General features: G+C 43.5%; 1 protein-coding gene across 1 annotated transcript in view; it reads right to left on the bottom strand.

The window, feature by feature from the left end:
• Positions 1 to 12,665, bottom strand: part of insrb (insulin receptor b) — a 77,892-nt gene that overhangs the window by 54,612 nt on the left and 10,615 nt on the right. The window contains exon 2 of the mRNA XM_041041031.1: positions 687 to 1,235. Coding sequence (XP_040896965.1) covers positions 687 to 1,235 — 549 coding nt within the window. The remainder of the gene's footprint in view (positions 1 to 686; positions 1,236 to 12,665) is intronic.

Genomic DNA, 12,665 nt, shown 5'->3' with positions numbered 1-12,665 from the left:
CAAGCAAACCCACAGCTCTTTTTTTCACTCAAAGGGAGAATCTGTACAATTTATAACAAACATATGTACTAAACTGTTTATCCCTGTCCATCAACCCTCTCGCTCTAACCTCATTCTTTCAGTGTGTTTCTTCCCATAATGCCTACCTTTGAATGTGCAGCTCCCTGACTCGACAATGCAGTTGAGTCATTTCACACATCAAGCAGATCCCAAGCCTATAATTACAGATTACTTGCCCACAATGCTCCAGTCAATGAATGCTAATCAGAGGGCGTGGCGTGTCCAACACCCCTGGCTGCTGATATTAGGAGCAGCCCTCTGCATCATAGAAATCATTACATAAACCATTTGGAATGAAAACATCAGTCGCCTCAATTGATTTCAGGGAGTGCATATTCTCATTATGTGTCTCAATAGACCACTTCACAACAAGCACCGTGATGGATTCAGGAAAGGTGCTACCTGTATACTATCATATCTGCACAACGGCCAGTCAATATGAAGATTTTTCCACCACTCCATGCATAAATGTCAGTCCCATTTTTTTTTAAGTTAGTGAGCATCGGGCTAGTTTAAAGGCCTGACAACGATCGAATGTCCAATTGGTAAAAATGGATTGCATGGGGAAAGAAAGACAGAATACATCCTGCATTGTTAAAGACGCATTAACACAGATAAACACTTACTTCTTTGGCAGTGGTTCTGCGACCAGCATCGTCCCCTGAAGTGTCCGTTGATGGTGTTCTGTAGGCAGATGGTCTGACCTTGGGCCGTGCCAGGACACACATCTCCACACTCCCTGTCATTCTTATTGGCCACTATGAAGTTGTCTTCCACCGAGTCCAGGATCTTGGACCAGTCCAGAGTGGAAAGGTAGCACAGGTCCGGATTCTTCTCGATCCTCACAGCTCCCCGAGTGATATTCATCAGACTGTGAAGGCCCACCTCCTTCAGCTGCAACATCTCATAAATCACAAGAGCGTAGTTGAAGAAGAGGTTGTTGCCACGGATCACTGTCAGGTTGGGGAAGAGATCGCTGAGGGTCTCGAGGCCATACACCCTGAACAGCAACACGTAGTCAGTCACCACTCGTAGCTTCGGGTAACTGAGACCCCGGAAGTCCTCGGTCTTGGTCTTAAACATAAGCAGAATCTTCAGGTGGCCCTCGATGATGGTGCAGTTCTCCAGAGACTGGAGGTTGGTCACATTGTTCCGGATGTCCTTGCTTGGGCAGACTGGAAGAATAGAGAGTAGAAGAAGATGTGAGAAGAAAGAAGAGTTTTTAAAATAGTTCATTCAAGCATTTCATTAATATTTACTAAAGTTTTATTGAGACATCTTTCTCCTCCACCTTCCCCTGCCTCTTATTCATGATTAATTCCTACAAGGCAGCTGCCAAATAATAACATAGCTCCTTTAGAACATTTTAATGTTAAGCATCTCGCTCCAGAGCACATCTGCAGGTGTGTATTTCAGGAATACACACAGTTGCCTATTTTAATACAACTAGCTGAAACCGATGCAGTCTAAAACAGTCCTGCAATAAATCCTCCTTTGAAGGCAGTTTTTGTTCAAAGCGCTGATTCAACATTATGGATATTTTTTGGAAGTGTGTGATGCTCTTGATTTGTATTGTATTAAACTGAGAGGTGTTTCTAACAGTGATGGAAATAACGATTATTTGCGTCATCAGTTGTTCGCTCCAGTAATTTTCCGTATTAATGATCATGAATCACTTAAATCTATAAAATTACAGGAAACAGCGAACAATGTGCATCACGCTCTTCTAAAGCCAGAGGTGACACCAACACATTACAAATTTTATCCAGGTTGTAGTCCAAACCCAAAGATATTTAGTTTATTATCACATAAGACAAAGAAGAGCAGCAAATCCACCGAGCTGAGAAGCTGGAATGAGGGTATGTCAGGATATTTTTGCTTGAAACATGACCTAAAAGAGTATCAGATTTTTAAATATTTGCTAAACTCAACTAATTAATTAATGGACTAATCATTTCAGTCTTCCATCACTGTTGGATGGAGGTGAATCAAACTGGATTTTAACATCTTCAATTTGCAACAGTATTAACACAAACATCATTACATTCCTCTTTTACACCATGAAACCACAGGTGATTTATATTAAGTAGGGCAGAGCCATTCAAGAAGCAGTCTTACTCAAGTCCCCTCTACAATCTGACTGGCCACATGTGCTCTCCCCAACCCTCTCCCTCTTCCTCCCCCTCTCTCTCTCTCACACACAAACACTGCATCTCTCTCTTCTCACTGGCTCCGGCAGTATTTCTCCAGAGAGGAAACTATTGTATGGCACTGTGTGATGTGAATGAAGCAGACGTGAAGGGGTTAAAGAGAAATGAAGCCTCAAAGCAAAATCCTTATACATGCTCATTCATACTCTTTAACTGCTGCGCGCGCGCGCGCGCACACACACACACACACACACACACACACACACACACACACACACACACACACACACACACACACACACACACACACACACACACACACACACACACACACACACACACACACACACACACACACACTTCAGGAGATGTACAGAGGGAAGCAGCATGCTGCTGTTGCCCGCTACAAATAATAAGATGCACATTTCTAAAATTTTCTAAAGCAGTTAAAGAGAAATTACAAAGCGGGAGGGTGGGGAAGTTTAAATTATATAAGACAGGTGTACAGCTACAACAAATTCTATCATTTTTCCTTTAAACTAGGCTTACAGAGATACTAAAAGGAAATAGAATGATAATATTGCTCGTATATGATCTGTTGTCAGAGAAGTGCATCAAAATCAGCTGCTGTCAGACCCACAGCAAGAATTCTCTTTTATAGGACAGGTGAGTGATTATTGGATTAGGAACTAATCTATCGTTTACTGAAATGGTTTGTAAGAGGTCTGAGACATTCTGTGCTCTTCTCTCAAAAAAGCTATCAACAAATCAACATAGTAACAAGTAAGAAGACACCTCCTAAACACAGCCCAGATTCATCACCACACCTATTTTCCTACAAACCTTCTTAGAAATGAAAACATCAAGGAATAGTCATAAAAGTGGGATCTGTCTCGACCAGATTGCTCAAAAATTTGAACAGGCGAGTCTGTCAACACCTTGTCAAAGAGAGTGTCAACATATATGAACAGACTTGCAGTTGAGAGAAAGAAGCATAATTTACCGTCTGACACAGTGACGCAATCATTTGCATAAATGCGCAGTGTGGACACAACCATTTACATTCAGTGAACATACTCATTAAACGCACTGGTAATGGTGAGACATAAAATACTAATTTGTTCACATGACTTAACCACTCATGTACCGTATCAACCATACCGGCAGCCGTTATAGCCTAAAACAGATTGTTATGGACAATAACCAACATGTGAGAAGATGCAACTTTTTAATGGAAAATGACAAACCTATCTCCACTACAAGAAACAAACAGACTACTTTTCCCAGTCATTTATTGGATTAACACTGCAGCATTGTGAATGAGAGAAGAACGGCTTGTAAGGATAATTGGTTTTTGAAAAAAAAAAAAAAAAAAGCAACATAACACAACAGTTCTTCTTCACAACAGTAAATTTAGGACAAACCATAACAAATAACTAGGAAACTGATCCTTCTTAAAATCCCCACCCATTATGTTAAAGGAAAAACAGGCCCTTTTCGTGACAACAGTGATAATCTTAGGGAAAAAGAAAGGATGAACAGGAGCCTGAGCTTGTGCATCCAGGGTAAAATGAGCCCCTTATCAGTGAAGCAATCTAATGGTCTCCATTTAGTCTGCTGTTTTCAATCGATGACACAGACACACACCTGCTAATCACAATCCGTCTGTAAGTGTCTTTCATGCATCTTAAAGGTGTGAACCCCATCTGCTCGCCACCTTTTTGCTATTTTCCCCATTTATTCTGCTCAATTTCCCACCACCACCACTTTGAACACACTAAAAAAATAACCAATCACACCAAAACATGCATTGTAAAATGGAAAAAAAAAATTGCTGCAGTGGACTGCATAGTTTCACTGAGTTGTTATTGGCCCTGGGCACTTCCCAGGTGTAAGCTACCTATTAACTTCCCATTCTGTTAATGGTTAGCAAGACAAACATGTCAACAGTCCAGGTACAAACTCTGACCAGCAGCACATCAATGGAACAGTTTAAGTGACTTCTTTTAATGAAGAGCAGCCAATAAAGCTTATAATAACTACACTGACAAAGAAAACCATGTTGTTTACTACAACTAGGCAATCTTGTTGTAGTAAACAAGTAACCCCTTACTTGGCAATAAGGGGTTAGTTATTCAGCCTTGAATTTTGTCAGAGTGGAAGAAGTCAGATACCAAATGGTGACAAAATATAAGTGGCAACTGGTCGTCTCTTATCTGGATAACCTTAAAAAAAAGAGAGGTCAAATTTAAAAGTGAAATTTAAATCCATGAAGGGCACCAATGTTTCACATTAAGGATGTTCATGTCTACACATTGGCATTTGTATTTGATACTTAGAATAAGAGTGCCAAGATATTTACCACGATGACTAAATCATCATATATATATATATGTGTGTGTGTGATAAATGTGAGAAGACATGCAGCAGCAAGGGCTACAAAAAGCTATGTAAACGGTCATTTTTGTCAAAACAATCTGAAAGCGCTGGTTTGTGTGGAAAAACATTTAAATGGAGTGTTCAAATTTATCCACAATGGTGTGGAAATGGCCAAAGACTGCTCCACTTTGCACACTTCTGCTTGCAGTCAACCTTACTGGCAGCCAAAAACAACTCATAAAATAAGACAATAAATCCATTTCAGCTGTTAAGCATCTCATCAGATAACACAGAGTTTGAACAACAACAGAAACTCATCCACACAATCTAGCCAGCTCGTCTTGGCCACACCCTATTCATTAGACACTTAGTGTAACAGAAACCATAACACACTTCTTCCTCCATTATACGGCAGTTGGTGTTATTCCCAGTGATAACAGTAACCTTACACCTCTCTGCCCCTCCTGGCATATCTCCTGGACACATCAAACAGGCCTACAGGCCACCCACTCGCTGTCAGTCTGCAGCACTAACCGGAGACCTACTGTGTAACACACAACAACATAACAGTGTTATGCAATGCCAACAGGGTTAGGGTGCATCTCACCTCTGCCCACAATGCTCTTCAAGAGACAAACAAGAACTTTTCACATGAATGTATTTTTCCCTACTCTAGGTGAGAAATATGTTAGTAGAAATGAAGTCTTTCTACATGCACAGCAGGCTAACAGGCTAGCACATACGTCAAGTCTGCTGTTGGACAAGCTTTATTGACACAAAGAGATGTTAGTTGGCCATGCGGGGATGCAGTAGAAGCACTAGACGGTGCTGCTGGGAGTTCCCTTTGCAAAATGGAGTCTTGTTTTCGACTGACAAGAACGAAGAGGGGAGTATGGAGTTGGGGGGGGGGTCATCAGGGGGCAGATGGGGAAGAGGGGAGGAGAGGGAGGGGGAGTAAAGGTTGTTATGTAGTCAGCGGTTGGCTGCGAGAGCCACTGTGTCTTTAAAATAATGAGCCATCTCCTCCCTCTCAGCTTCCAGGTTTAGGAGCAGGGGGACACAGGAGAGGCAAAGAGAGCAAATAGGGAGACAGGGGGAGATTGAGTTGCGGGTCTCGGGCAAAAGAGGGGGAACAGAAGGGGTAGGTGGGGTGGAGGGGCAGAGAGATGATGGGAGGGGAGTGAGGGGCCTGAAAGTGTAATCTGAGCCCAGACAGGAACGCACAGTGACGTAAGGGACCTACAGGACGGTTGGTGATCACATGCATGAATGGAGGGCCGCTATGGACCACTGTTACATGACAAGCAACATACTCGCTTGTGCGCGCGCGCGCGCGCACACACACACACACACACACACACACACACACACACACACACACACACACACACACACACACACACACACACAGCTTCGGGGGAGGGACACAACAAAAAGTGATGTTCACCTACAATAAACTAACACTCAACAAACAGTCTTTGACTGGATATTTGAAGGAAGAATATGGGACAAAATACAGAAACAGGGAGGCATAGAGACAGAGGGAGAGACACCTGCACCTGCTGAACAGTTTTTCATGGCTGTCTCATCTGTAGAAAGGAACCTGTCAAACAGAAGGCCCTGTGGCTTTGACTCACATAGCAAACATAAAGAGACAAGCTCCTGGTTTGAGCTTCATCTGTGATACAGAAGAAAAACTGGTAAACATTGTGTGGGCGAGGGGTTTTGCTGGACAATGACCGTAACCCCTCTACAGCCCACCCTCCCACTGAGGACCACCCATAAGCAGACAGCTTGGTGCTCTCACTGCCTGTACAGGAGCTCTTAATTACAATAACAACCCAATCAGCCGCTAATGAGCTGGGGGTGGGGGTGGGGGGGGGGGGGGGGGTCTGAGTGGAGCAGAGAATGGAATAACAGAGCACCGACTGGAACGTACTGTACCATACCGTGGACCTCTATAGGAGAAATGTGGGCCAGCCACCCGCCTTCCCTGTCTATTTGACACTTAATTTGGCAGCAGGAATGAGGAGAGAAGGAGGAGGAGGAGGAGGAGGGAGGTATAGGGGGGTGTCAAACAAACAAACAGCAGAGGAGAAAGCATGGAGATGTAGCGAGGTGAACGAGTTTAAGTCTTCAAAAGGAGAATAACAAATTAACGGAATGGAAATGATAGGAAAAAAACAATACCACATTATATTTTGTTCTGAAACACAGATCATTGCATTTCAAAACATCCAACATTTACCAGATATATGCAGTTTTTAATTTAAGTAGCTCAAACAGGAAAACAAGAGTATCTGTTTTTGCTCCACAGCATCTTTTCTTTTTTTAAATGAAAATAATTACAAATGGCAGATTTTTTCTCTACCAACGGATTTCTTTAAATTTCAGCACTCATTCAAAAGCCAGACACAAAAGTATGACCCTCAGTCCGCTTTGAGAATGACTGTGGCTTCTCTTTTGCTGTGCAGGCACAGCATGCATGAGAAACCAGTAACCAAAACATAATTAAACAAGGCTAAATTATTTATTTCCAGTTATTTATTAGAGGGACTGCCTATTGATCCTTTGGATTTAGTCATAAGAAGTGAATTTTGATAGTTTTCATTTTCTATCAAGTGGTAAATTTGGTTCTTTAGTTTATGGGGGTCAGTCAAGTCTGCCATTTTACATTTAATGCTCTGCAAATGTGACTGCTGCATTTGCACATACTGCACATATGAAACCTCAGCAGTACTGTTACTACCACTTGTGCAGTCCAGTTGCTGTTACTGACTATGGGCTCCCTCCTTACGCTCAACCCTTTAACAGCAAAATGCAGTTAACTCACAAGAGTAAAGCTGCATATGTGAAAGCACCTATTAAATACTGAACCTTTAATGTGCACACTCAATACAGTGATACATTATATATAATTCAATCTGTCTCTCTGCCTCAGCTTTCCATAATGTGCAAGTTTGTAATGTGAAACTAAGCTGTGAAAATTACCCTGCATCAACAGTGTCTCAAGAAATTCCAGTACTTTCGATCTTGGCTACTAAACAGAGTTTGATTATAAGGTGAAAAACAGATAAATGAATACTGGTATCAAGTCTTTCACCATTCCCACAGAAAATCTTCATGCTGTGGACACAATCCAGTAACAGTGCGAAGACGCTATACGGTGCAGTGTTTCCCACAGGTTGAGAATTTACTTGTGGTGGTGGGTAGAACAACAAGTGACCGATGTGCATGCAGAGACTCAGCTGGAGGTTAGAGGGGGACAGTATAACCCAGGTTATTTTCTGTAGCTACAATTTACAGATGGAAGACACTACAATTTACTTACGTTCCCTAAACAACATGCAGGCTAGTAGTGGACACAAGCTAACGGGCTGTACACAGAGAAGCCTCTAGTCCCCACTCAGTTACTACAGTGTATACAACTCATACAGGTGTTTGAAAATGTTGAAATAAGGCGTTAGGTTAGGGCTGCCCACATAGACCCTAAGTATGGGGAACACTGTGGCAGCAACTGAGAATGAAGTATTCTGATTTAGATTTTACTACACAGCAAATTAAAGGTCTGTGGAGTGGAAGACTGATGTATGTAGTGTACAACAAAGTGATCTGTCCGAGCCATCTTCTTTTATTTCTTATAGGAATATTGGCATGATAGCACTAAATTATTAGTAAACCAAGTTTTTTCTAATTTGCACTAATTCTACATGTTAGCGGGTTAGCTCACTGAAAAAGCTTACCATAATTTCAGCTCAGAAATGAGCACGGCTGGTGCAACTGAGGTCATACCAATGTAACGGCTATCTCAGACAGAAACTGCCATCTCCGCTATTCAGTGAGCACCCACAGCTGCAGCCTCCGTTATAGTGTAGCTACAATTTCAGAAAGATTCTTCTCTTATTTTTAGAGTTGTGCTCCCTGCGGAGAATTTAATATGCATCAACTAACAGTAGCTGGCTGGCTGACCCAGTGCTTGCTGGCAGTGAGAAAGCGGATCACAGTGGAAGTTTTAGAAGGTGAGAGTGGAGCCCTCTGTGGCCAGCGGACCGGCCTGCCTCTGCCTTTCACTGTAGCAGAGGGCAGCCACACGTTAGCTTAGCGTGAAACCAGACCTGTCTAGCATGAAACCAGGTGGCAGCTAACTCTGGACTGTGAGAAGTTTCCTCTCTCTGTCAGCTTAGGCGCACGTTGCCCCTGATGAGGTGATCTGCTGATTATAGATTTGTCAACAGCTCAGTTGCTGAACAAACCCCAGGAGAGAAAATATGCAGCCATGGTGCCAAGTGGACTGCCAGTGGAAAAATGCATTTGTTTGTTAATATAGCTGTGGAAAGTCCTGAGAAGTAAAGCCAGCTCCCTGTGCGCCCACTGCCAAGCTGTGGCTTCTGCAGTGAAAATTGATGCTGAGAAATTGCATGAGAGGCATTTTGATTAACATGTACCAACTTGTACTTCCAAAACAAAGAGAGCTGAGGACCAAAATAACACTACGTGAGCCAGGGAAAGACAGTGAGGGGGGCAGCCTGACTGGAAATAGGCTCTATGTGCCATAAAATATATAATATTTTTTTTTTAAATCTTCTGCTAACAGTGAGAAGGAACAATGACCAAGTGATATGATAAGTGACTGTAGCAAACGTGCATCGTGACTGACCTGTACTTCCACATTTGAGGACATCAGATAAAAGTGTGTGTGTGGTGGGGGGGTGTTTGGGAAGGGAGACAGAGCAGAGAGAGAGGGAGTGTGTGGGTTGGAGCACCTGTTCCTCCATTGCCTCAGCCTCCCATTGAGGAGCATGGCAAGGGGAGCTGGCCTAGCCTATTTATATACAACGCTGGGTCCCGTTACAGCTGTGGCACAGGGCCAGGCTGTGGCAGATTGAAGAGAGTAGAAAAGAGCATCACGCTGGCCCCTGCACTGTCAGATGGCTGGCCAAGAGAGGAGAGAGGCCTAAATCAGATCACACTGGTGACTTTGGCTCGCCTCCTTCTCTCTACCTTCCGGCACTGGCAAAGGAGAGAGGAGGGGAAGGACGGAAGGAGAAGGAGAAGGGAAGGATAGATGCAGACAGAGGGAGACAAAAAGACAGAGTGTAAGCAGAGAGAAAGAATGAGGAAGAGAAAAAGAAGTGAGGGGGGCTGGCGAGGTGCCAGGTCACTGTCACTTGTTTTTAAAAACAATGACTCACTATTTTCTAGTTCCAACGAACTTGGTTCGACCTTGGGACTCAAGGCTGCCAGGAGGGAGGAGAGAATAATAGAGGTGTAGAAGTAGAAGTGGAGGAAAAGAGGGCAGAATAAACACAAGCAAGAATGTGTGTGGACTGCCCTGTTTGACGTCTGCTAGGTGTAAAAGTGCGCCTGATGGCAAATGATCCTTTGAGTCCATGTGCCTACCAACCCAAATGCTAATTATCCACTATGTAGACATGTGTAGTCTGACAGTGAAAAATGTCTCATGTTAATCTTTTATATAAGATTGATATAAGTTAACTGAGTCTTGGGGGTCTTATTAGCTGTCCTTTTCACACTTAAAACAACAGAACAAGGGTTCAAGGAAGCTTAAACTTGCCCCTGACTTACCCCTAATTCATCCAAATTTTATTTGGACCACTGTTCCAACTTAATATAAAAAAAAAACAGCAAGCAAATGAAGAATTTCCAGCCATTTCTCTTTCTCATTCCCTCTGCTACATGTGCGTTTGCAGCATGGTGCAGTGCAATTTACACATTAAAAGAACTGAAAATGCATCTACAAATACACTGAAACCTGATGAGTCCACTACAACTAAACTGCACTTCACTGTTACTTGGATGTAGTAACATGTAATTTCAAGCAAATACACATAATCGCATATGTTCATTCTGTTTTTCCACTTACTTCTAAGACCAATTACAACCAACATGTTCGCTGTCTAGAGAATAATTGGACAGCTGGTAATACACACACACACACAAAAAAAAATCTGAAACATTTTGGCCACGCCTTACAAAACAGCTAAACCAGGTGGTGCTCCAAACAAATAAAAAGCATGTTGGGGGGAGCGACATTCCTGACATAGCATTTGGGAACAGACAGAGGACTATGAAACGGGAGCAGGTAATCAACTGCAGGCTGGACTGTGCTGAAGACATAGCATAAGACAGACAACACACACACACACACACACGGAATGAGTAATACAAAAAACATCTGATGCTCCTTTTCATCTTCCCACGTTAGTGAGTGGAGCGCAGTGCAGCGTCTTCTTGTGGTGAGCCTCGGCTTGAGAGGGAGGCAGCCGGGGCTTAGTTCCCCTGCTTGACTTGCAGCCACACGGCAGCAGCTGCAGGGCCCAGCCCCACCAACGCTCCGACCCACAAACCAGAGCTACACATGATGCTACGCCTGCTTGATGGCTCTGCCAAGTCATATGGCTTTCTTTCTTCTTTCAAATCTGCCTGTCTGCCTGCTCAGGCCTCTTCATCTGCAGGGAGGCTGTAAAGCTACACTTCCAATCCTAACCTGCTCCCTGTAGCACTGTAGTTTGTGCTTTAGCCACCCGGCATTAAGACTGAACTAGGAAAGACCTAGAAGGATTCAGATAACAAAGGCAGAGTACAAGAGTTGCGATGGGACAGCTGCCCAGGCTACAGCGCGACATGCTAACACTTTCTTTTGACACTCAGTAGTTTTAACCTTCAGCTATAACAGTTTAGGGGTTTAGCAAAGGTATTCCCTGTGTGGTGAATGGACGAGTGAGCTCATCCCAAGCATGGCAAATCCTATTGATTTGACTGGATTGCTGCAAGGCTGCCAACTCCAAGCTACGGCTGAATCCAAAATTTGATGCAAACGAAGAAAAACACCCAGAGAGGAGGAAATAATTTGATTCTAACTGCCTTGAAATGAGACTCCAGTTGTTTGTGTGTGGATATATGAATGTGTCTGTATGTGTGTGTAAGCCAGAGACTATAAAGAGGAATCGGGATACGTTAACAAGCAGGGGAGCAGGCAAGCAAGAAAGGAAAAAAAAACACAAGGCAGAATTTGAGAGATGGGGAGAGCAAAGTGGTACAGGAGCAAACAGAGAGATTTGATGTTGGGAGAGTTGACAAACCAAAACGGAAAAGAGGGAGAAGCAAAGGGGAGGCTGGGGGGATGGAGAGCAGAGGGGCCAGGTCAGTTTAATGGCCCATTTGTCTGGGTTGTTAGACCACCAGCTCTCACTGGCTGCTGCAGGAAAACCTCTCTCTCTCTCTCTCACACACACACACAAACATGCAGACACACATCCTGCCTCTCTGCTTCCTTCTTTCCATATCTCTCCCTCCCTCTACCTTTTCCATTGCTCAGACCTGTACCCACAGCTTCGGTGCCTCCTTACATTTACCAAAACGCAAACAGGTAATGATTTTTTTTTTTTTTTTTTTTTTTGCAAAAACCTGCTTTCATTCCCCCCTGTCTTTTAACACCACTTTCTTATATGCCTTGATATAACTGCACACAAAGTTGAAGATTATTCTGAACATGTTATCAGTAAACACACATGCACAACTATTCCCTCCCCTGCTGTTTGTTTTTCCACAAAAAACCTTCACAGACTCCCAAAGATTTTCAATAGCTGCCCTCCTGTTTGTTTTTCCGTACAGGATATCCACGAGCATGCTAGGTATGGCATGGATGAAATACTGACGTCATGTTAACGTTCAGAAGAGCCCCTCAGCCAACAAATCACCGGCTGTTACCTAGGCCTCTGACAGACTGGTCCCTGGAGTGGAGGGTCTGTGGCCACGGCGGTATTGTAAAATGACTTCCATTCATTACGCTGTCATTTAACAGCAAGGGATGATTCAATATGGGCCCCCCTTTAACTGTAAGTGAATTAGGAATGCTTGATGCGGGCTCATAAACTAGGTGAAAGCTCACTCCATCCTGGAATCAGTCCCTCACATGTCTTCTGTCAGATCAGCTCTGCCACTTTGGGACAATCCTTTCGCTCCACTCTTGTCCTTATGTGACACATAATGACCAGTTAAACATTGTTACGCCAGCAAAGGGCATGTGATGCACACGGCACACGCATCAACAAT

This window comes from Toxotes jaculatrix, chromosome 6 (genome assembly GCF_017976425.1).
Source record: "Toxotes jaculatrix isolate fToxJac2 chromosome 6, fToxJac2.pri, whole genome shotgun sequence".
In the NCBI taxonomy this organism is placed as follows: Eukaryota; Metazoa; Chordata; class Actinopteri; family Toxotidae; genus Toxotes; species Toxotes jaculatrix.
This window is presented reverse-complemented; position numbering and strand designations above follow the sequence as displayed.